This window comes from Podarcis melisellensis (assembly GCF_964234715.1).
Source record: "Podarcis melisellensis genome assembly, chromosome: 15".
Taxonomy (NCBI): domain Eukaryota; kingdom Metazoa; phylum Chordata; class Lepidosauria; order Squamata; family Lacertidae; genus Podarcis; species Podarcis melisellensis.
Window position 1 is genome coordinate 43,697,017 of NC_138532.1, and position 23,247 is coordinate 43,720,263.

General features: G+C 50.4%; 1 protein-coding gene and 1 long non-coding RNA gene across 2 annotated transcripts in view; both read left to right on the top strand.

Annotated features, from left to right (window-relative positions):
- Positions 1-12,870, top strand: part of FLOT2 (flotillin 2) — a 25,291-nt gene extending 12,421 nt beyond the window's left edge. The window contains 9 exon segments of the mRNA XM_081890560.1: positions 1,671-1,761; positions 5,459-5,582; positions 7,240-7,358; positions 7,916-8,029; positions 8,146-8,265; positions 9,182-9,396; positions 9,635-9,818; positions 9,945-10,094; positions 10,912-12,870. Of these exon segments, the coding sequence (XP_081746686.1) occupies positions 1,671-1,761; positions 5,459-5,582; positions 7,240-7,358; positions 7,916-8,029; positions 8,146-8,265; positions 9,182-9,396; positions 9,635-9,818; positions 9,945-10,094; positions 10,912-10,950 (1,156 nt within the window). The 3' untranslated portion in view covers positions 10,951-12,870.
- A 5,913-nt stretch (positions 12,871-18,783) lies between these two features.
- Positions 18,784-21,403, top strand: LOC309357430. Its single transcript, XR_014163129.1, has 2 exons — positions 18,784-19,774; positions 20,011-21,403. It is a non-coding gene; the product is annotated as an uncharacterized lncRNA (long non-coding RNA).
- Positions 21,404-23,247: the final 1,844 nt, after the last annotated feature.

Sequence of the window (23,247 nt, forward strand, 5' to 3'; positions counted from 1 at the left end):
CCAAAATTCTCACAGGGTTCTGGGAACATGGCTAGCATCTGCTCGTCCACCCCCTCCGCGACCGCGCGCCCCCCACCATTGCCACATCCGCCTGCTTCACCAGCCTCGCACAGGGACAGAAAGGCAGGTCTGGGGGAGAGGGGGGGGGAAGAGGGGCCTAGGATCCTACCCCTTGGGGACATAGCAGACTTCCTGGGCCAGTCCCAGAGCAGGCTGTCCTGTGGCACCTGAAATGTGTCAGGAAAAATGTATTCCTTCGCCCCCACCAAGGGCAGATCACTCTGAGGTGGATGCACCAACCTTCTGACTCTGCAAAGCATCTTCCTAGCCCTGATTGACAGCAGCTCTCCAGCGTTTCTGGCAGAGAAGGGTCTTCCCTGCCACTAGCCCATCTCTAAGTTTGGGGGGCTGCCTCCATGCAAAGCAGGTGCTCTGCACCCCCGTCAGTAGTAGGGTGTTTGGTTGGCTAAGTCGACTCTATGAGCTGAACACACCACCCATCAGGTGAAAAGCACACACCTGCCAGGTGCGTTTGCTTCTCCGAAGCTTCGATCCCAACCTCCCTCAGCCAGGCTGGCCCTCCAGGCGTTGCTTCCAGCTTCCCTGACCATTGGCCATGCTGTCCGCCCACCCTGATGGGAGTTGGGCAGGGCACCTGGCCAGAGGAAGGTTGATAACAACTATACTCAGCCCCTTTCTCTTCCCTCCAGGGACATAGTATAACCGTGGAGGGAATCGGATGTTTCCACCTAGGCAGCAGAAGGCCCTCTGTAGTCTGTGAGAGGCCCACCTGCCTTCTGTAGTACCGTGTCCAGAAGGATCAGAGCAGCCTTCTTCAGCCCAGGTGATGTGGACTACAGTTCCCATCAGCCCCCCACCGAGCCAGTGCAGCTATATGATGATGCTGGCGCTGGTAGAACACCTGGACGGTTAGCAAAGCAGAGCCTGTCATGGTGTGTATGCGTTTTTTAAAAATACATTTGTGTGTCTCACTCAGCCAAGATTAAAAGAAAGCTTGTGCATGAAACCTCTCCCGCAGCTCAGCTCATAGGAACAAAAGCCAGCCCAAATGGGGAGTGGCTTTTAAATCCTAACTCCCCAAAGATTTTCAGCTTACGCACAATTTCTCCACCTCGGAGGAAACCCGATATTTCCCCCACATCTAGACAGTCTCCAAGGGTGACCCCAGCACACTACAGTAGCCTAGCCTCAACCTCACAGGGGGTCCTTCTTATGATGCTTAGGTTCATAAACCAGACAACATCCCAGGGGCTGCTTCCTCAGTCCTTTGCCCAGGCAGCTTCCAGCGCTGACCTTCTGTGTGGACACACTAGGGTGCTTCAGGCAGGCAGCTGTCCTTCTGAGGCCTGAGAAGTAGGAGGAGCCGCCCTCCTTCTGGGAGGAGAAACCTCTCAGTGGGGCCTCTTTGTGTTTACCTGGTCCATGTGGCTTCAAGGCTTTTCTCCACTGGCTTCCAACACTACCAAGCGGCCCTCATTTTTTTAGGGCTGGGGGTGGGGGGAGGGAGCCCCCTCTAATTTTTTGGCCAGGCAGCCATACATCTTGCATCTGCATTACCTGGGAGGAAAGCAGCAGGTGGCCCTGAGCCACGGGGGAAGAGAGCTGAGCCTGTTACCTGGAAACGTGCCAATGTTTTACGTTTTTGGCAGGATTTCCCTAGAGATAATGACGTTACAGCCCAGGTGCGAGGACGTAGAGACGGCGGAGGGGGTAGCTTTAACTGTCACAGGTGTGGCCCAGGTACAGTAACTTGAAAACACCTCCTTTCAGGAATGCATGCCTCTGTAACCCTTCCTGTCTCTCCCTCCCAGGGAGCGAGAGAGGGCGCTGTCTGCTCCGAAAACACCGGCCCTTTGTTCGATAGCTGGTTCTCCCCCTCTACCGCCAGTTTGCCGCTGCATGGTCCCCCACCCACGAGGTCCTTGCTTCTCTCCCACCTGGGCAGCAGAGGGCGCTGTCGCCACTTGTGAAAAAGCCACACGCACCCCTGCTCCTGGGCTGCTGCACTGCCACCCTTGTCCGAACTCATGATGGTCGTCAAGACGCTCTGGAATATTTCTTTGGTGTTTTCTCCCCTACATATGCAAATGTTCTGATTGTGGCAGGCCTGAAACCACAAGGAGCTACTGGTTTTCCTGGAGGGCCTCTTTGGAGCAGAGTGTGGTGAGCTGGCCCCACCCACCTCTGTGTTGCTGTTGTTCCCCAAGGCGGTAGCTAGCAAAAAAAAAAAACCCAACAACAACCCTTGCCCCAGTTTCTGCCCACCCTCCTGGGTGGGGGTCCCCTTAGGTTTGGCCCAATCATCTAGTCTACCGCAGGGATAGGGGCACTCCTGTTGTCCACCAAAAGTCACTGGGCTACCATCACCCCAGACCATTGGCCAGAGCTCCAGACCTGGCCAGCTCCTGAGCTGGTGCTTCGTCCACCCTCTGTCTCTGGAGTGCCGCTGGCTGCAGGGTCATTGCAGCAGAGGAGCCATTTTGCAGCCAGAAACGTCTCAAGTTTATCAAGACACTCAGCCCCCACCCCCGGCAAGTACCAGCTAACTCATTCCGAGTCTGGTTTTCTGCAGTTTTCTTCCATAGGCAAGTACCCACAAATGCCAGAGGCTCAAGCCCCCTTTAAAAAATGGGTGTGAGGCAGAGGGCCTTCTTGGTAGAGGCGTCTGCCCTCGCATCGGATGTCAAACAGATAATGAACTATATTAATTTTAGAAGATATCTGGAGGCAGCCCTGTAGAGGGAAGTTGTTGACGTTTGACGCTTTATTGTGCTTTTAATATTGTGCTGAGAGCCCCCCAGAGTGACTGAGGCAACCCAGGCAGATGAGTGGCCTATAAATAATAAAAGTATTATTATTAAAATATTATTACTTCAGCCATGCTTGTCCAGCAGGAACTTCCCTTGAACAGGGACCTGAACATCGTGGCTAATCTCCACGGTCTTATTGGGAAGACGAAGGGAAGGTCCGTAACTCAGTGGGCAGAGCATCCACTTTGCATGCAGAAGATTCAGCCTCCACCTGCATCTTCAGGCTGGAGAGAATATCCCAGTCTTGAAATCCTGGAGAGCCATTGCTGCCGGTCAGTGCAAGCAGTACTGAGATCGATGGACCCAGGGGTCTGAGTCTAAGGCAGCTTCCTGTGTCCCTGCAGTGCTTTGCGAGGCGATTCCCACTGTTCACCCCACCCCACCCTGGCCCCTTTTATAGTTCCAGGAGGGGCAAAGTGGCAGGGTGAGGCTGGAAGCTTCCCAAGAGCACCCTCCCATCTTATTTTCAGGGAATAGGGATGTGGATTTCAGGCAGGCCGATAGAATGGGGGGCGGGAGATTCAACTGATAGCGTCCCATCAGCGGAAGCCCTGCCCAAGGGCTGGCACAATGAGGCTTCCACCCCCCCTCCTTTCCCCACGTTCCCCATCCTAATTGGCTCTTGGAAGAGTGGTCAAGAGAACCCACAGAACAGCGCAGAGGAGAGCAGGGATTGTTCAGTGGGTCGAGTAAATATGCTTGCCCTGGGGGAAGTTTCTCCTTAATAAGGCACTGGGATTCCTCCCATCACATCTGTCTCCTCTCCCTTTTCCTCCCGTCGTTATTTTTGAGTTTTCTCTGAGGTTGTGCGATGTGGCGATGAACTCCTGGCTTCCCCAATTAAAACAGCTGTAGGATTTTTATTTTTTAAAAGTTCATTGCCTTCGTAATCCCAGCTGTGTTAACATTAATAAAGCCTCTGTCTCCTGCTATTTTATGTATATTTTATCAAGCCTGCTGGCCGGCTCACATTTTTAATTTGCTTTTTAATTTTTTAATTTTTTTTTGGAAAAAAAACCTCCTCCTGGGAATGTTTTTTCTTTTTCTTTCTGTGCCATTTGGGTGCATTCTCTTTCCTACCAGGCCAGACGAGAGAAGGAATTATGAGGTTGTATCCGATGTTATTTCTGCTCAGAGTACACCAACTGAAGTGACAGGAATGACTGAATGAGATGCATCAGTTTAATAGGTCTGCTCTGAGCAGAATCTAGTTGGCTAAGACCCCTAAAGGCTAAAGGGGGGGGGAGAAACTTGAACCTTAGGAGCGGCCCCAGGATGGGAGAGTGAAATTATGTCCAGCCTATACAGACATACAGGCTTCCTTCCTTCCTGGTGGATAACCTGCAGAGTCCAGTACAGACCCCCACCACCCAAACTTCCTTGGCTCATTTTTTGCAGTTGGGATAAACAGCTACCCCCTTCCTGCCAATCTCAAGTGGCGCTTGCAATCCCCAAACAGAATAATCAGCTGAAACTGGTACAAGAGAAGCTTGCTGGCTTTTCACCAGCTTGTACCATCCACTGAGATCCAGTGCCGAGGGCCTTCTGGCGGTTCCCTCATTGTGAGACGTGAGGTTACAGGGAACCAGGCAGAGGGCCTTCTCGGTGGTGGCGCCTGCCCTGTGGAACGCCCTCCCACCAGATGTGAAGGAAATAAGCAGCTATCTTCTTTTTAAAAGACACCTGAAGGCAGCCCTGTTTAGGGAAGTTTTTAATATTTAATGCTGTATTGTTTTTAACACTCAATTGGAAGCCGCCCAGAGTGACTGGGGAAACTCGGCCAGATGGGAGGGGTGTAAATAATAATAAATTATTATTATTATTATTATTATTATTATTATTATTATTATTATTATTATTATTATTATTATTAATTTCGGGAGAAAGAGAAAAGCACTCAGGTGATCTGGCCGGCCTGCTTACTCTCAAGAGCTCTCAGTTTTAAGGAAATGACTTTGGGGGGGGGAGAGCAGAAGCAAGTTCCCATACATTCTGACATTATGAATTGTTCATGCAGGGGTGCTTTTGAGCTCTGTGTGCAATGGGTTGATGCCTCCGTTGCCTCCCTCTGGCAGGAGCGAGAGGGGGGTGGGCTCCTGGTTTTGCTTACAGCAGGTGGGGGACCCTGTGGCCCTCCAGCTGTTGCTGGCCTCCAACTCCCAAGTTTCCAAGGGAATGATGGGAGCTGGTGCCCAGCAACATCTGTAGAGGGGTAGCAATGCCCCCAAACCTGGCTTACAGAATGTCCTCCTCTTGGATGCAGAGCTAGGGTGCCGGACCCCCAGAACTTGTGGCCTTGCTGCTTTGAGGCTGCTTCCTCTGGGGCCACCCATTCTGTTGGTTTGCTCTCCCGGATCAGGAACCGATGCAAAGAGTTTTAAAATCAGGTACAGGGTTCCCCTGCAGCCTGCCTCCTGACAAAAACTCCCGGTTTGCTGCTAATGGGTATGAAGAGGGCTCCTGGTGACCTGATCCTTGTGGGGCAGAGCTGAGCCGAGCCACCCCAAGGGTGCCCCAGTGGTCACAGGCTCTGCTTCTGTCACTAGCCTATCACTTCGTTGACCGTATTGACCCCTTCGTGGCTCACGTCAAATGTCTTCTTCTTTTCTCTCTCTCTTTGCCTGCAGGTGAAAATCCTGACCGAGAGGGAGCTTCTCGCGGTGGCTTGTGAGCAGTTCTTGGGCAAGAACGTGCAGGACATCAAGAATGTGGTCCTCCAGACGCTGGAAGGGCACCTGCGCTCCATCCTAGGTGGGGGGCGTGGCTGGGGGGGCGCCCTCTCTCGCTTCGCATAAACGTCTGGAAATAAGCAGCTGCAAGGATTGGTGTTCCCAACACTGTTTCAGTAGCATTTTTTTTTCTCTAGGGGGAAAACATACGTAAAAGTAACTGGGATATTAAATGCAGTGTTACATACATTTAACTGCTTGGTCGCATTCAAAATGTCGTAAATACACAGGTGGTGCTTTTATTGTGTGAAGCTGACGGTTCTTTAATCTGAGGCAATGGCAGTCTTCAACTTCTTATGGAAGCTGTGGTATCTACAGTTCTAGGCCGCATCAACAGAGGTCTTGTGTCCAGGTCAAGGGAAGTCATAGTACCCCTCTATTCTGCCTTGGTCAGACCACACCCGAGGTACTGTGTCCAGTTCTGGGCACCACAATTTAAGAAGGATGTTGACAGGCTGGAAGGTGGGCAGAGGAGGGAGACCAGGATGGCCATGGGCCTGTAAACCAAGCCTGATGAGGAGCAGTTGAGGGAGTTGGGTATGTTTAAACTGGGAAAGAGGAGATGGAGAGGAGACAGGATGGCCATCTTCCAATATCTGAAGGACTGTCCCATGGAAGAGTGAGCAAGATTGTTTTCCCCTGCTCTGGGAGGTAGGACTCGAACCAATGGATTCAAGTTACAAGAAAGGAGATTCCCACTAAACATCAGGAAGAACTTTCTGATGGTAAGAGCTGTTCGACACTGGAATGAATTCCCCCTGCAAGTCCCCTTAATTGGAGGTTTTTAAGCAGAGATTAGATGGCCACCTGCCATGGATGCTTTAAGATTCCTGCCTTGCAGAGGGCTAGACTAGATGACCCTTGGGGTCCCCGAGCCAACTCTACAATTCTACCGACTCTACAGGAGTGTCCCTATTTTCCTGTGGTAAAGAATTTTTTAGATATAATTAGTGAGTTTTATCAAGCGTTCACACGTTGCAGAGCATGTTGGAACGATGTTTGTGGGTTTTCCATGCTTTGTTGCTTATTGATTATGTCAGGGCATTGTGATTGCTTGCAACTTAGGTAGGGAATGTTTTTTATTCCCTTCCAATTCCTTTTACATACAATCCCCCTGGACATAATAAAAAAGTACTGTTGAATTGCAGTCCTTTCAACTTCAGTGTGCATGTCGCTGCCTGAGAAGAGCTAGCTAAACTCTTTGCTCCTTGGGGAGCATAACCATTGACCCCATCTGCGCTATTATATGTTTAAAACAGCATTGCACCCCTTTAAACGTTCATGGCGCCCCCCAAAGAACTCTGGGAGCTGCAGTCTGTTCAGGGTGCTGAGACCCCTGTTCGCCTCCCGCAGCTGCAATGCCCAGAGGGGTTTAACAATCAATCCTTCCCAGGGAATGCTGGGAATGGTAGTTCTTTGAGGAGCATAGGGTTCTTGGGAACAGCTCTGAGCACCCTTAATAAATTACACATCCCAAGATCTTTAGTGGGCAAGCCATGACCGTTCGAAGCAGTACAATAACTGGTTTAGATGTTTAGTGCAGATGGGACCTTTCTTTCTGCTCACTTGGCTTGGCAGAAGCACATGCCGTACGGGCGTCTCCTGGACTCCCTCCTTCGTAGCCACTTTGCCTCCGTCGTGCCAGCCACCATCTTGTCTTCTGCCTCCCCCTTCTGCAGGGACCTTGACCGTCGAGCAGATCTACCAGGACAGGGACCAATTTGCCAAGCTCGTGCGGGAAGTGGCGGCTCCTGATGTGGGCCGGATGGGCATTGAGATCCTGAGTTTCACTATCAAGGTACGAGCCGCGTCCCTTTTTGAGTTAGCCCTCGCTGCCTCCTGTGGGAGGGAGTTCCGCAGTCTAACTCTGCGCTGCGTGAAGAAGTGCTTCCTTTGCTCTGACCCTCCAACCTGCAGCTTCGTTGGAGGCCCGTGGGTTCTAGGATTACGAGAGAGGGAAGGAAATCTCCATCCAATGTCTCCATGCCAGACATCATTTTTATATGCCTCTCGTCGTGTCTGATCATCCGTTTCAATACCCCAGAAAGGCCTTTGTTGCTTAGTGGATTATTCAAATACAAAGGAAGCTGCCGTACACAGAGTCAGGCCATCTAGCTCAGTGCTGCCTGCACTAACAGGCAGCAGCAGCTGTCCAAGGGGTCTCTCCCAGCTCTACCCTGAGATGCCATTGGGGATTGAACCCAGGGCCTTGTGCATGCTACTCAGAGGCTTGGACGCTGAACTACGGCCCTTGCCCTCGAAGAGGCAGGGAAGTCCCCGGTCTGCATTCCTGTCCGCTGAGCTACGTCTCTCTCAGATTTCCTGAATGGAGCAATTTCTCTCCTCCCCGCACAGGATGTCTACGATAAAGTCAGCTACCTGAGCTCACTAGGGAAGACCCAGACTGCTGTGGTGCAGAGAGACGCTGATATCGGGGTGGCTGAGGCAGAGCGAGACGCCGGCATCCGGGTACGTCAAATGGCGCAGGAGGAGAGGAGAGGCCCGTCTTATGCTCCTGCCCAGGCTCCAGCGTCACTCTGAGCGTGGTCAGCTGACCTCTGCCTTCTGACTTTTTCCTCCTGTAGGAGGCAGAATACAAGAGAGAAATGTTGGATGTGAAGTTCATGGCGGACACCAAGGTAGCTGACTCGAAGCGTGCCTTCGAAATGCAGAAAGCCGCCTTCAGCCAAGAGATCAACATAAAGGTGCGTGGAGAGGGTTGGGACTCAGAGGAGCGCTTTGGGGCTTCGGTAGAAAGGACTTTCTAACTTCTGGGGTGGGTAGGTGGGTGTAGGAGCCATCAGCCAGAGTGTTCACCAACCACCAAGGTGTTTGAGAAATTGGTTTCTCTGAGATGGATCCGCACAGCTGCTGCCTGCCCACAGCAGAGACACAGTGCTGGTGTGCAGGCAGGATAAAAATTGGGAAGTGGTTTCGGTGACAAAAGGGAAGAATAAATAGGTTGTGGAGCGGAGACCTGGAAGAGGAGGCTAGTTGAGTTCCAGGCCCCAAGTTCCAGGTGTTAATATTAGTATATAAAGCCTTTAGCAACTTGAGACCAGCTTACCTGTCAAATCACCCTTTCCCATATGCACCCACTCAACCTGCTTTGATTGGTGGAACTGACTCTGTTACAGGCACTATATATTCCCTGTTCTGCATTTGTAAGAACTCGATCTTTTAGTGGGGCAGCACCTGCACTTTGGAACTCCCAGCCTATTGATACCAGGCAGGCAAGGAGTCTTTAGGCCCCCGCTACGAATTCTTGTTTTGACAAGCCTGCACTGACGTTTAGACACCTGGTGCAAGTTCTAATCTGCTTTTAGTCTACAGTCCATTGCAACTTGAAAGTCTTAAGTTATTGTGGTTAATTCTTTTTATTGATAATTTATTGAGGTTGTTGTTTTTCACAGCCAAGTGACAAATAAGTTAAAGTGAATTTACAGTTTGCAGAGAGGGGGTGAAGACATTGTCACACAAGGACAGGGGAATGTAGGATGGTGGTGTAACCCAGTCCTGAGCCTCAGAGTGATTGATAGGGCTCATCAGGACGAAGTGGGGGCTTTTTTTCAATTGCAGGCCGTGTAACCTCCTTGTGGCCCCTTCCCCATCTCTTTGCAGACGGCGCAGGCCCAGCTGGCGTACGAGCTGCAAGGAGCCAAAGAGCAGCAGAAGATCCGCCAAGAGGAGATCGAGATTGAGGTCGTGCAGCGCCGGAAGCAGATTGACGTTGAGGAACAGGAGGTCATCCGCATGGACAAGGAGCTCATCGCCACTGTCAAGTTGCCAGCGGAAGCAGAGGCGCACCGCATGCAGGAGATTGCCGAGGGAGAGAAGTGAGTGGGGCTGCAGGGTGGGATTTCCCTTCCTTAGGGGGCCTTGCGCAGCCAGAGGGGCCTGGGGATGTGTCCCCAAGTAAAACTACCCATGGACCCCCCTGTGAGAACTTTTGCTGCGTGGAGGGTCTGGAAAGCCCCTGCTCTGAGCCACCGCTGGAGGAGGTGTCCCACTCTTAGGCCTTGTGTGCCCCACATCCTAGGGGGAAAACTTAGACAAAGCTCTCTCCCTCTCAAGGGTGAAGCAGGTGCTGATCGCTCGGGCCGAAGGGGAGAGGATCCGCAAGATCGGAGAGGCGGAGGCCCTGGTGATCGAGGCCATTGGCAAAGCGGAGGCTGAGAAGATGAAGCTCAAGGCAGAGGCCTACCAGCAGTATGGGGAGGCAGCCAAGATGGCCTTGGTCCTGGAGGCCCTGCCCCAGGTGAGGAGGCGGATGGGGATGCGGGGGGAGGGGGAGAGAGCTGCCTGCCTCTCTCCCCCTGGGGTCTGCGCCTGGATCCTGACACACTGCCTTCTCTCTCTCTCCCTCTCTCTCTGTCCCTCTCAGATTGCTGCCAAGGTGGCCGCACCTCTCTCAAAGGTGGATGAAATCGTCATCCTCAGCGGGGAAAACAACAAGATGACTACGGATGTGAACCGGCTGCTGGCTGAGCTCCCTGCGTCTGTCCATGCCCTCACAGGGGTCGACCTCTCCAAGGTGAGGCAGGTGGGGCAGGCAGTTGTGTCTGCCTGCCCTTTGAAATATATATTTTTATATATATATATATATATATATATATATATATATATATATATATATATATATATATATATATATATATATATATATATATATATATATGCTGCTTTTAATTTCTGCTTCTTTTCTTAACTGGAGCTCACAGCAGATGGGCCATTGGCCTGATCCAGCAGGCCCTTCTTTCTTTAATACCAGAACTCACTGGAGCCACCGGTGAAGTTGAATGCGGGGGGCGGGTTCAGGAGGGACGAAAGGGAGTCCTCATTCTCACAGCATATACTTAACACTAAATGTTGTGGCCTCCAATGCTATTGTTTTAAGTAGTCCAAACAAGTGGCTTTATTTTCATTACTGAATTAATTAATTTCCATACTGCCCTTCATCCGAGGATCATAGGGCAGTTTATAAGATAAAAACATCAAAATACATAGCATAGTAACAAACAAAGATAATAATCGCCCCACCACAGAAAGGAATGTTCTTGTCTGGCACCTAAAGATATGTAACAAGGGCAACAGGTGAGCTTCCCTGGGGAGAGTATTAAGGAATTGTTTTGGAGGATGTGGCTGTTGGGTACCAGCCACAGTGCCCCTGTGGCATTGCTGGAGACAGTAAATGCCCCTGAATGCCAGCTCCTGGGGACTGCAAGTGGGGAGAGTGTTGCTGTTGCTCTCCTGCTGTTGAGGGAAGGGTAGCATATAAACAAGTAAGAAGCTACGGGAAGGAGGAAACGGTCCCTGACGGTCTTTGTCCCACCCTCTCTTCTCCCTCGCAGATCCCGCTCATTCAGAAAGCGACCGGAGCCCAGGCCTGAGAGGAGGCCAGCTGGTGAAGAGCCCCCCTCTCCTTCCATTTATGCACTTCCCACCGACTGCCGCAAACACTGCGAGCTCCTCTTCATCCGTGGAGACGGTGGGGGCTACTCTCGGGTGCCTTATATCTTTTTCGGGAGATCTGAGCGGGGGGCGCCCCCGCTTGTCCTTGCATTTCCAAGAGAGGTTTCCTTCTTTTGTAACCCCCCAGCCCCGCTCTGTGTCATGCTAGCCAACACTTTCTCCCCTCTCTTGTCTGTGCTCTTGCAAAGTCTGTGCCTTGACCGACCGCTGCGCCGTTCTCGGGGCAGGGAGGACGCACCCCCAAATTGGGAGGAGGCTCGACGCTGGGCCCTGCTGCCCCAGTTGAGGAGAACTTCCCCCTTCCATATGCTTTTGTGCTGCGGAGGGGACACGGCCCTTCAAGGCGCTGATGGGGGGTGTCCCTGGCCACTGCCCCTCTTGGTGCCAATGGCAGATTGAGATTGAGCCATATCTGCCAGTGGGGTGCCCTGCGGTCCCTGTGCTCTTGGAGCTCCAAAGGGGGCAGGCGGTGGAGGCCGCCGTATTGTTACACGCCCGCTCAGCCCAACCCCTTGCCGGGACCTCAAGCCGTGGGCACCTGGCAGGCGTCCCCGCAGCCCAAGGCCAAATCAATGCCACGACCTCTCGTCCCGCAAACGCCATGAACATATCTTGCTCGCCATCAGTCCGAATACACACACAACACACACACAGTGCCTGATTTCTTCAGTGGTCCATCACACCTGCCCTGCATCCACAGTTGGCAGGAACCTCAAGAACCCCTCTGGGCATCCTGCCTTCTGCTCCCGTGTCTTGCAGATGCCCGCCAGGCCGTGGTCAGCCTGCTTATGCTCCCCGGGGCTCCTTCACCCACCCCTCCAGAACTAGGAAGGGAGAGGAAAGGCGCGCGAGACTCTGGCAAACTGCTTGTCTGCTTTCTTCCTGAACCGTGGGAGAGAGGGAGCCGGTCTTGTATCCTAAGCTGGGAATTTCCAAGCAGTCCCTCCCTGCCCCACTGGCGAGAGGCCCTGGAGCCCATTGCCTGGCTTTACCCGGGGGTTGGCATTACCCTGTGTGCACTAGAATGGAAGGCACCTGCCTTCTGCACCTCTTGTCTTGCAAAACGCAGACCCCTCTCTTTTCCCACTCCTCTGTGCCGTAGAGATCCCCTTCTCCCTTTTTCAATTTGCTACATGGTGCCCCCACCCTCCAGATGCAAACATGGCTCCATGACAGTTTGGGGGAGGTGCAGGAGGGCAGTGGAAGGCTCTCCCCCCCCCCCTTGCAGGGTTTCTATGCACCTTCCTCCTCCCCAGTCTGTACTGTTCACACAAGCGTCTGTACTGTTTATTATTCTTACATGTGAAGCGTGCCTGTTTGCTCTCCGCATGCGGGGGGGGGGGTATCCCAGCCATGCTTTCTTGCAATTGCCTCCTGTGCAGGCTGCTGCTGCTGCATTTCAGAGCCCCCCCCCCCCACTTTTTATACCCCACCTAAGTACTGTGAAGGAAGTGGGAGGGTGCCAAGTTCTTTATTTTTATTTTATTCGGAGCAGGATCTGGGTTTGTGCCGCCAAAGGTTCAGTGCGGGGAGGCAGCAGAGGGGTTATTCGGGGAGGGTCTGGAAGCTTGGGTGGAAGCGAGGGGCTCTTTGGGGCCCAAGCATGTTTCCCTCACCCCCCACCAGACACAGAAAGGCCTGGGTGGTGCCCCTCTGTCAGCTTTCAGGGAGAGAGCACTGGATTCCTGTCCCCATTTTACCTTCCCTCTTCTCCCCCCCACGCCACGCGTTCTCTGCATGGATATGTGGTGCATGACCGCCTGTGCCAGGATTCGCCGGGGGCCCTCTGTGCATCCCAAGTGTGAAATAATGTACAATAAAAAGTTATTGTGACCTCACCAGGCCGCCTTCGTCTCGTCTTTTTCCGTCCTGGTTTCCAAAGAGGAGACAGTGCAAGCGGGGGCCTCTCTGGGGTGGTGGGAACCCCACTGCTGCTCTTGGGAGATACAGCGGGGCTCTCCCCTTCCCACTCTACCTGCTGTGGGTCTCCAGGCATGGCTCAGCTTATTTTCACATTTCTATCCTGGGAGTCATTCCGGACTCACAGCTGTCCATGGAGGCGCAGGTCAATTCTGTGTCCAGGGAGGCTGTCTAGCAGCTCTATCTGGTACACAGTATGAGGTCCTTCCTGCCCGCGGACTGTCTCACCAGAGTGGTTCATGCTCTGGTTATTTCCCGCTTGGACTACTGCAATGCGCTCTACGTGGGGCTACCTTTGAGGGTGACCCGGAAACTGTAATTAATCCAGAATGCGGCAGCTAGACTGGTGACTGGGAGTGGCTGCTAGGACCACATAACACCGGTCCTGAGAGATCTGCATTGGCTCCCAGTACGTTTCCAAGCACAATTCAAAGTTTTGGTGCTGACCTTGAAAGCCCTAAACGGCCTCAAAGGTCCAGTGTACCTGAAGGAGCGTCTCCACCCCCATTGTTCTGCCCGGACACTGAAGTCCAGCACCGAGGGCTTTCTGGCTGTTCCCTCACTGCAAGAAGCCAAGTTACAGGGAACCAGGCAGAGGGCCTTCTCGGTGGTGGCACCCGCCCTGTGGAACGCCCCCCCATCAGATGCCAAAGAGAACAACAACTACCAAACTTTTAGAAGACAGCTTAGGGCAGCCCTGTTTAGGGAAGCTTTTAGTGTTTAATAGGTTATTGTATTTTAGTGTTCTGTTGGAAGCCACCCAGAGTGGCTGGGGAAACCCAGCCAGATGGGCAGGGTATAAATAATAAATTATTGTTGTTATTATTATTATCCCACCTTTTCTTCCAAGGAGCTCACAACAACCCTGTGAGGCGGGTTTGGCTGAGAGACAGCGACTGGGCCCAAGCTCACGCCCAGGGAGCTTCGTGGCCTAGTAGGGATTCGAACCCTGGCCTCTCCCAGGTCTTCATCTGACTGTCTGGACTGCACTGGTTTCTCGAGGCATCCCATTAGCTTCCTGGGTGCCTCTGAAGTTGGCATTTATATTTGGGTGGCTTTTGAGGCATGCCTGGTGGCAGAGGAGTGGGCTGCAGCAGGGCCAGCCCGGCTTGCTTGTCCCGCAGATGGGTTTGCCTGGGAGGAGACGGTTCCTTAGCCCAGGAGGAGGAGGAGGGCTGGTGTCTCAGATGAAGCAAAGGGGCTTCAGATAAGGCCAGGGTGCGGTCCCTTCCCCCTTTTCTTTTTTGCAAAAGGAGGCTGGACTTCTTATCCGCACACCACAGACACCACCCTAGAGCCTCCTCCTGCTGATGCATCTCTGCAGCAGGGCAAATCTTTGGACTTGGAGGCGAAGGCACGGAGCTTTGTGTGATAGAGAACCCTGGAAAAAATGGGGTGGGGAGAGACTGCCGAGTGACGATGGCCTGGCACGAGACAAGTGCCTTTATTGATGGAAGCTGGCTAGGGGCGAGAATGGTTATGCCCAGGTACAGCTTGACCTCTCTCGCCAGGAAATATGTGGCTACCCAGACCCTGAGATCATCTTCTGAGACCCTCCTACATGTCCCTTGTCCTCAAGAGGTCCAGAGGGTGGCAACACAAGAAGGGCCTTTTCTGCAGTGGCTCCCTGACTCTGGAATGCTCTCCCCAGGGAAGTTCGCCTGGCACCTTCATTATACACCTTTAGGCAACAGGCAAAAACATTCCTTTTTAACCAGGTCTTTGGGTGATTGACATCCTATGCCCTTTTAAAATGTGGGGTTTTTGGGGGGAGTATTGTTTTTATTTTGATTATTCTGTGGTTTTATATTTTGATTTTATTCTGTGAACCACCCTGAGACCTCCGGGTTTAGGGTGGTATATAATTTAAAAGTAAAAATGGGGCACTCCTAAGAAACTCTCCTCCCTGCATGGCATCCCTCCTCCAAGTAAACACACTTTTCCAAGAGACTTCAATTTGCTTCCAGACATTGAGCACCTGTCCCCATACATTCGCACCAAGTTTTGAGGCAGTGTGTATGAATACCATTTTTAAAAAACAGATCAAAATGCAACTGAAAATCTGGCTGTTAAAATCGCAATAGCCTGAAGTCTAGTGCCCACAAAGGCATTGGAGTCACAATTTAACAACTCCTCAATGCTATTAGGAACATGGGTCATCCCCTAAGGTCCAAGGAATATGGGTGTGCAGTTTAGTTTGGGGTCAGGAACCTTTTTCAACCTAAGAGCCACACTGCCTTCTGGGCAACCTTTGGAGGGTGAGGCCAGAGGCAGCAGTGGGCAGAGGAATGAATGCAAAAGTTACCTTTGTACAGCAGGCTGGTTTCTATGCCCGCATTTGCACACCTCTCCAGGCAAGTGAGAGGCATGAGCACAATTCCTGGACTGGGAAAATTTGGCCACAGTAGTTCATGCAATGGCAACTTCAAGACTGGATTACTGCAATGCGCTCTATGCAGGGCGTCCCTTAAAGCTGATGCAGAAGCTGCAGTTGCTGCAGGATGCTGCAGTCCGATTGCTGACGGGAAGGAAGGCCTTGTCAGCACATAACTCCTGCGCTCAGAGATCTGCACTGGTTGCCAATTTGCTACTGAGCCAAGCTCAAGGTGTAACTATTAGTATAAAAGGTAAAGGGGCCCCTGAGCATTAGGTCCAGTCGTGGCCGACTCTGGGGTTGCGGCGCTCATCTCGCTTTATTGGCCGAGGGAGCCGGCGTACAGCTTCCAGATCATGTGGCCAGCAGGACTAAGTCACTTCTGGAGAACCAGAGCAACACACGGAAACACCATTTGGATTCGAACCACCGACCTTCTGATTGGCAAGCCCTAGGCTCTGTGGCTTAACACATATATGGTATATATGTGTGTGTGTGTGTCATTCCACTCAGGAGGTTTTCCTATAACACGGACCAAATTCCTTCAAAAGCTTTAGGTGATAAGTTCCCGCCAGCATCAGCTTTTTGCAGAGGAGACCCATTGAAATTAATGGACGAGATGTTGGGTGGGCCCTCTTTGGCCTGACGGAGCAGGGCTCTGTCCCGCCTGCCCTCTACTTTTGCAATCTACGTGGCCAAATTGAAAGGAGCCCAGATGTCTCCCGCGTCCAATTCCATCTGGCTGGGCTGGGCCCCCGATAACAAGGCAGAGACATGTGCAGCCTTAATCGGTCCCTGACAGGCAAGCCTTCCAGGAACCGCCACCCCTGCGGACAAACAAGCTTGCGTCAAGTCAGTTTTTGCAGGGCCTCAGACAGGAAGAATGTGTTCCATGGGCCCATTTCTCTGCCTTGACCATTGAGGTGGCCCCCTCTTAGGAACATGTACACAAAGCTGGTGGTCTGCCTGCCCCCCCCCAAAAAAAATAAAGCAGTCCATATGGTTCTGAATCAAGGGCTGTTTTCAACAGGGACACAGGGAGTTTCAGATCAAATGTCTCCTAAAAAATAAAGCAAGACCCCCCCCCAGCTCTTATGTTTCTTTAAAAAAAATATTTTTATTAAACAAATTTAACAAATCAAATTATAAATCAAATATAACTAATTACATTTCCCCCTCCCTCCAAAAACTTCCCTCAGCTCCTCTCTCTGATTTATTTATACATATTATTCTCCGCATGTTATAAAATTTTACGTATCATTGCCTTATCTATCATATGTTCTGCTAATAAATTTGTGGATGTTTATTCGAAACCTGCCAAGGAATCCAAATCATTTTGTTGTCTTTCTAGATCATTTGTAAATAGTTCCCATTCTTCCTTAAAGTCACGGTTGTCCTTCTCGAGTAGTTTATATGTTAACTTTGCCAACTCCGCATAGCTCATCAGTTTTTCTTCTCAGCCCTTATGTTTCTGAAGTAAGGAGTTGATTTGAAATAGGAACAGAGAAGGCAAGATGCCTCACGATGAGTAGCTCAGTCAGTAGAGCATGAGCCCCATGTTGGACAGAAGATTCCTGCATTGCAGAAGGTTGGGCTAGATGACCCTCAGGGTCCCTTCCAACTTCACAATTCCATTAAGATTCCTTATCCTGAGTCAGCAGTGACAAACCTAGACAGCATCTTAAAAAGCAGAGACATCACCTTGCCAACAAAGGTCCATATATGGTTTTCCCAGTAGTGATGTATGGAAGTGAGAGCTGGACCATCAAGAAGGCTGATCGCTGAAGAATGGATGCTTTTGAATTCTGGTGCTGGGGGAGACTCTTGAGAGTCCCATGGACTACAAGAAGATCCAACCTCTCCATTCTGAAGGAAATCAGCCCTGAGTGCTCACTGGAAGGACAGATCCTGAAGCTGAGGCTCCAAGACTTTGGCCACCTCAAGAGAAGAGAAGACTCCCTAGAAAAGACCCTGATGTTGGGAAAGATGGAGGGCACAAGGAGAAGGGGACGACAGAGGGCGAGATGGTGGGACAGTGTTCTCGAAGCGACCAGCATGAGTTTGACCAAACTGTGGGAAGCAGTGGAAGACAGGAGTGCCTGGTGTGCTCTGGTCAGACACGACTAGACTAAACGACTCAACAACAACAACAAATCCTGAGTCATTGAGCTCACTGCTGCCTACAAGGACTGGCCGCAGCTCACCAGGGTTTCAGGCAGAGGACATTCCCATACCTCACTTGCAGGTGCAGAGTGGTTGAGCTTGCAACCTTCTGCATGCAAAGCATTGCATTGCATAGCAAAGCATTTTACTGCATTGCCACTGAGCTATGGGCTTTCCTGAAATATTTAGGAACCTGAGAAGCTGCCCAATACAGTGGTACCTCAGGTTAAGAACTTAATTCGTTCTGGAGGTCCGTTCTTAACATGAAACTGTTCTTAACTTTAGCTAATGGGGCCTCCCGCTGCCACAGCGCGATTTCTGTTCTCATCCTGAAGCAAAGTTCTTAACCCGAGGTACTATTTCTGGGTTAGTGGAGTCTGTAACCTGAAGCGCATGTAACCTGAGGTACCACTCAGGTAGCTATGGGGGTCTCATCCAGCTCGGTATTGCCAACACTGACTGGCAGAGGCCCTCCAAGGTCTCTGACATGGGACATTTCCTAGCCCACATTCCTGGGTCATAGAATCACAGAATGGTAGATGTGGAAGGGGGTCCCCCAGCGGTCATCTAGTCCCACCCCTTGCAATGCAGGAATCGCAGCTTAAAGCACCTCCAGTGAAGCACCTCCATTGCTAATCCATTCCACTGTCCAAAAGCCCTTACTAAGTTCTTCCTAATTTTCAGCCTTTATTATCATTTGAATCTTTTGGTTCTGGTCCTCCTGTCTGGAGCAGCAGAAAATAAGCTTGCACTGTCTTCCATGACACAGCCCTTCAGATATTGGAAAGTGGCTATCACTTCATCTCTGGGTCTCCCCTCCTCAGGAGGACAGGGCATAAAGGAGGTTGGTGGCCCTCAGCACCTTTCTCTTAGGAACTGGTCCCATTTCAGGCGGCCGGCGGGTCTCTCCCTCCCTCCCCACCTGATGTCCTCAAAGTACTTTAATTTCCTAGAAGTTCCTGGCGGTGGGTGGGTCAGGGTGTGGGGTGGAGGGGTGCCAAGTTCATGCAAAGGGAGAGCTGAAACGGGTTGGCAGGGCTGAGCAGCTATGCAAATAAGGCCCAGGGTATATAAAGGTCTTCTTCAGAAGCCCCCATCAGATGCGGATCTTGGAGGGCATCCCTTGCAACTCAGAATGGTAAGCAAAAGGAATGGGGCAGGTTATTAGGGCTGTGTCTGGATAGCTTGCACTGTTTTAGATGCCTTTTCTCTTTCTAAAAGAATATTTGCACTGCTTTATTGAATATTTAGAAAATATATTTAGAACATATATAGAGAATATATTTAGAAAATATATACGCATTTTGTGTTCGACTTAGTTGGAAGACACACACACACACATTTATATTATATGTATCGTCTGGCATTAAAAACAATAATATTTCCCTGAGAGTTATCTGTTCATTTTAACAGATTTCCTCTCTCTTGCATTTATTTTGCATAGCCTCGTTGTACACCGCTTAAAAACTACAGGCGTTAAGCAGCATAAAAATGTCTGAAATAAATAAATAAATACCATATGATTTTTTTTAAAATTACTTGCAAGAGGGCTCTTCAGAACGTCTGAAGCAATAGAGAATAAATTAAACCCAGCTAACATAAGACCTAATAATTTAAATGGGTCTCCTCTGAGTATGACTCATTCGTTTGCGGGAAGTGGTGGTGGAAGAACCCTTACAACGAATCGGGGTATGTTGTTTTCCTGAGGATGTTTGTCCTACTCAGAGTAGACCTACTAATATGAATGGTTACGACTCATTTAGGCTCCACGCTTGAGTTAAGCCTTAGGCGGCTACAGCCCTTTTTGTAGATGACTTAACAGATTTTAAATATTAAGCACTTAATAAATGCTATTAAATAACTCTGGCTGTGGGGGTGGGGGTGTATGAGTGGAGAAAGATTTCTGCATTGCAGGGGGCTGGAATACATGACCCTCAGGAGACCCTTCAAACTCTATATATATATAGAATTTTTGTGCACTTGTATCGGCCCTCATGCACAAGCCTTTCTTCCTTGTGTTCCAAGGGGGCTGCATGTGGGTCTCCCCTTCACCCACCCTATATTCTCCCTACAACAACTGCACCAGGCAGGCCAGGCTGAGTCAGTTTTAGAGCTGAGAGGGGTCTGAACCCATGGGTCTCTTAACCCAACTGCAGTCCAATACTCTAACCACTATACCACACTGTGCAGCTCTAAAAAAAGGCTGTGAGAACCTGCCACAGATGGGTGTCTTGCCCAGTACGGCATGCATTGGAAGTTTTAAAACAGATGTTAGGTGGTCACCTGTCGGGGATTCTTGAGCTGTGTTTGGAAGGGGGTTGGACTAGATGACCCTTGGGTTCCCTCCAAATTCTATGAAAATACACCAGCTTTCTCCTGCAAGATGGTGCCCTCCAGATGCTCTGGACTACAAATCCCATCCTCCTTGACTGTGCTCCATTCTGGCTAGAGATGATGGAAATTGTAGTACAAAATTAAGTTGGGAGACAGCTGATACACACATTAAAAAGAATAAAGTAAGTCCTGGTGTGAGAATGAGAGAGTTGCACTGGTGAGTCTAGCATTGTGTGAATGATTAAATTTTGGCAGAGTCCACATGTCAGTTTTGTAGCGGGGGAGCGGGTTCGAATTCCCAGTGTGAGTTTCCCACACCTAAACCTGCATTCCTTCTCCTTCCAGCTCCCCACTCGCCAAAGTCTGCTGCGGAGCGAAACCAACCCATTGAGGTTCCAGGCTGGATATCATCATATACTGTAAGTTGGAATGAGACACTACAGTATAGATGATGTACTACCTTGAACTCCTGGAGCCGCCGAGATCCCAAAGCAACCCTTTCGTTGTCCTCAGCGCTCCCCACCGGAGCTGAGGTTGGGCTGAGCCCAGCTTGGTTGGGGTGGTTGGATAGAAACTGATTATTTTAAAAGCGCAGAGCCCAGCTTTATTTTTAAGGCCTTTCCACCGGGGGTCTTCACCCCACCAGAATGACTGTGAAATATGGGACCTTCTCTGTCTCCCCCGCTATTAAATCTAGGTATTTCAGAGCAGTGCAGTTCACCTATGGAACTCCTTCCCACAGGAGGAAGAGATGGCTACCAGCTTGGATGGCTTTAAAAGAATAGACAAATTCACAGAGGGCTAATAATGGCTACTAGCTGCAATGGCTGTACTCTGCCTCCATAGCTGGAGACAGTGAGGCCTCTGAGTACTGGTTGTTGGAAACTGCAAGAGGGGAAACGGCTCTTGGGTCCTGCTTTCAGGTTTCCCATAATAGGATCTGCTTGGCCCCAGTGAGAACAGGATGCTGAGCTAGGTGGGCCATTGGCCTGATCCAGCAGAGCTCTTCTGACCTTCTTCTACGTCCCTCCAGATGTTGCTAGACTCAGCCCCCTTCTGCCCTGATCCTTGCAACACCTGGAGGACAACAGGGTCCCTATCCCTGACAGTAATGAGGGGAAGGGCACCCTTCTTTAGTCTTCCATTGGACCACAGGAAATATATCTAAGAAGCTGACTTATTGGCAGCTCAGACTGCGTGTCTTTTCTAGCCCAAGATTTTTCACTTGCCTTAGCAGCAGTTATTCAGAAACAAGATTTTCCCGTCATCCTTTTTGGAAAAAAGCTAGAACCAGCTTAGAGTTTGTTTTGCCGGGGTGTGTGTGCGTGTGTGCAACATTGACTGGACAACAAGAAGAAAATGCAATCCTGCTCAGAAGACAAATCTTGCGGGGTGTCAGCAAAACCGTTACCATTACTGAGTTTAGTAATGGTAATGGTTCTTCTGCCATCTTGCCCACCATCTGACTCCAAAGAAGCAGGAATTTCAGCTTCATCTGATGAAAGGGGGCTCCTTTTCACATCGGCCTATATCAGGCCACTTCTTTCTTGCTCCTGTAAGAAATAAAAAAAGTTCTAGAAGCTTTTGCGTTTCCCTTTTATTTGCAGAGGGAGGGGTTCCCAAGGATGGCCAACTGGAGCACACCTCTGGGCATAAAGCCTGTGGTATTTATTTTTATTTATTTATAAAACATTTGCATACTGTGTCATATAAAATATATAAAAGAGGTTGACCGCAATAAAAACATACAAAAAAAGTAAAAAGCAGACATCAGTGGAAAGATGCATTCTTAATTGCCTGTGTAAGCCTGGCAGAATGGGAAAGTTTTCAGCAGACATTTTAAAGTTGAAACAAAAGGCGCCTGCTGAATCTCTAGTGGCAGTGAGTTCCATCAGACTGGGTCGATGACACCAAAGGCTCAGTTTCTCATTGCTGTCGGGGGAGGGCTATTGGGAATGCTGTGCCCCAAAATTCTGAAGCCAGCACTGTGGGAAGAGGGAAAATTAGAACACAATCCTTGAAAGTTTCAAATTGTGCCACAGGTTTCTCGAAAGCACATCTGAGCTCTGTTGAGGGAAGAAATTGCAGAAGCTTGCCCTCCATATAATCTTAGAATGGTAGAGTTGGAAGGGAAGCCCAAAGGTCATCCAGTCCAACCCCCTGCTGCCATGCAGGAATCTCAACTAAAGCATCCCTGACAGATGGCCATCCAACCTCTGCTTAAAAACCTCCAAGGAAGGAGAGTCCACAACACCGTCCCGCTGTCAAACAGCTCTTACTGTCCACTCCCCATCTAAATCCACAACCCCTTGGGAACACGGGGTGGGCTTTAGGGTGGTTTGTGAAAGGTGGGGGTGAGGCCTAAAAGGGCCCCTCCCTGTGAATGGAACATGTGTCCTAGACCTAGAATGTTAATGCTCAGAACACTGAAACTTACTGTTATGTATTGAAGTGCTCACTCTGGCCACCAGGGGTATTGTGTATATAGTTTTCACTCAGGTCCATTTCAGTTAATTTAGGCGGGCAACCCTGGGCTGTTGTTGTTACAATGTTGACAGCCGGCTGCCTATAAAAGCAGGCCGGCTGAGCTGTTCAGTTCAGTTCCAGCTTACTATAAAAAACCACTTGGATAAAACTCTGTCGCCTGCTTTGTCAACCCACTACTTGATACTTACGGCATCATCTGGTTAGCAGGAAAAGGAATAATGGAAAGTAGAGACCTTGAAAAGGGAGGCTGGGCTTGACTTCTTCACTCTCATGAAGCTCTCTAGGCCAGCCTGGGGGCATTCACCTTGCAGGGTCGTGGGAAAGGGTGAGTTGGCTAGAGGAGGCACAAACTCTACTCTGAGCAACTTGGGATATACAATCCCATTAAAATTACAAGATAAGTTAGGTAAAGGTACCCCTGACCATTAGGTCCAGTCGCGGACGACTCTGGGGTTGTGGCGCTCATCTTGCTCTATAGGCCGAGGGAGCCAGCATTTGTCCACAGACAGCTTCCAGGTCATGTGGCCAGCCTGCTTCTTGGGAGGAAAGCAATGACAAACCTAGACAGCATCTTAAAAAGCAGAGACATCACCTTGCCAACAAAGGTCCGTATAGTTAAAACTATGGTTTTCCCAGTAGTGATGTATGGAAGTGAGAGCTGGACTATAAAGAAGGCTGATCGCCAAAGAATTTATGCTTTTAAATTCTGGTGCTGGAGGTGACTATTGAGAGTCCCATGGACTGCAAGAAGATCAAACCTATCCATTCTTAAGGAAATCAGTCCTGAGAGCTCACTGGAAGGATGGATCCTGAAGCTGAGGCTCCAATACTTTGGCCCCCTCATGAGAAGAGAAGACTCCCTGGAAAAGACCCTGATGTTGGGAAAGATGGAGGGCAAAAGGAGAAGGGGACGACAGAGGACGAGATGGTTGGACAG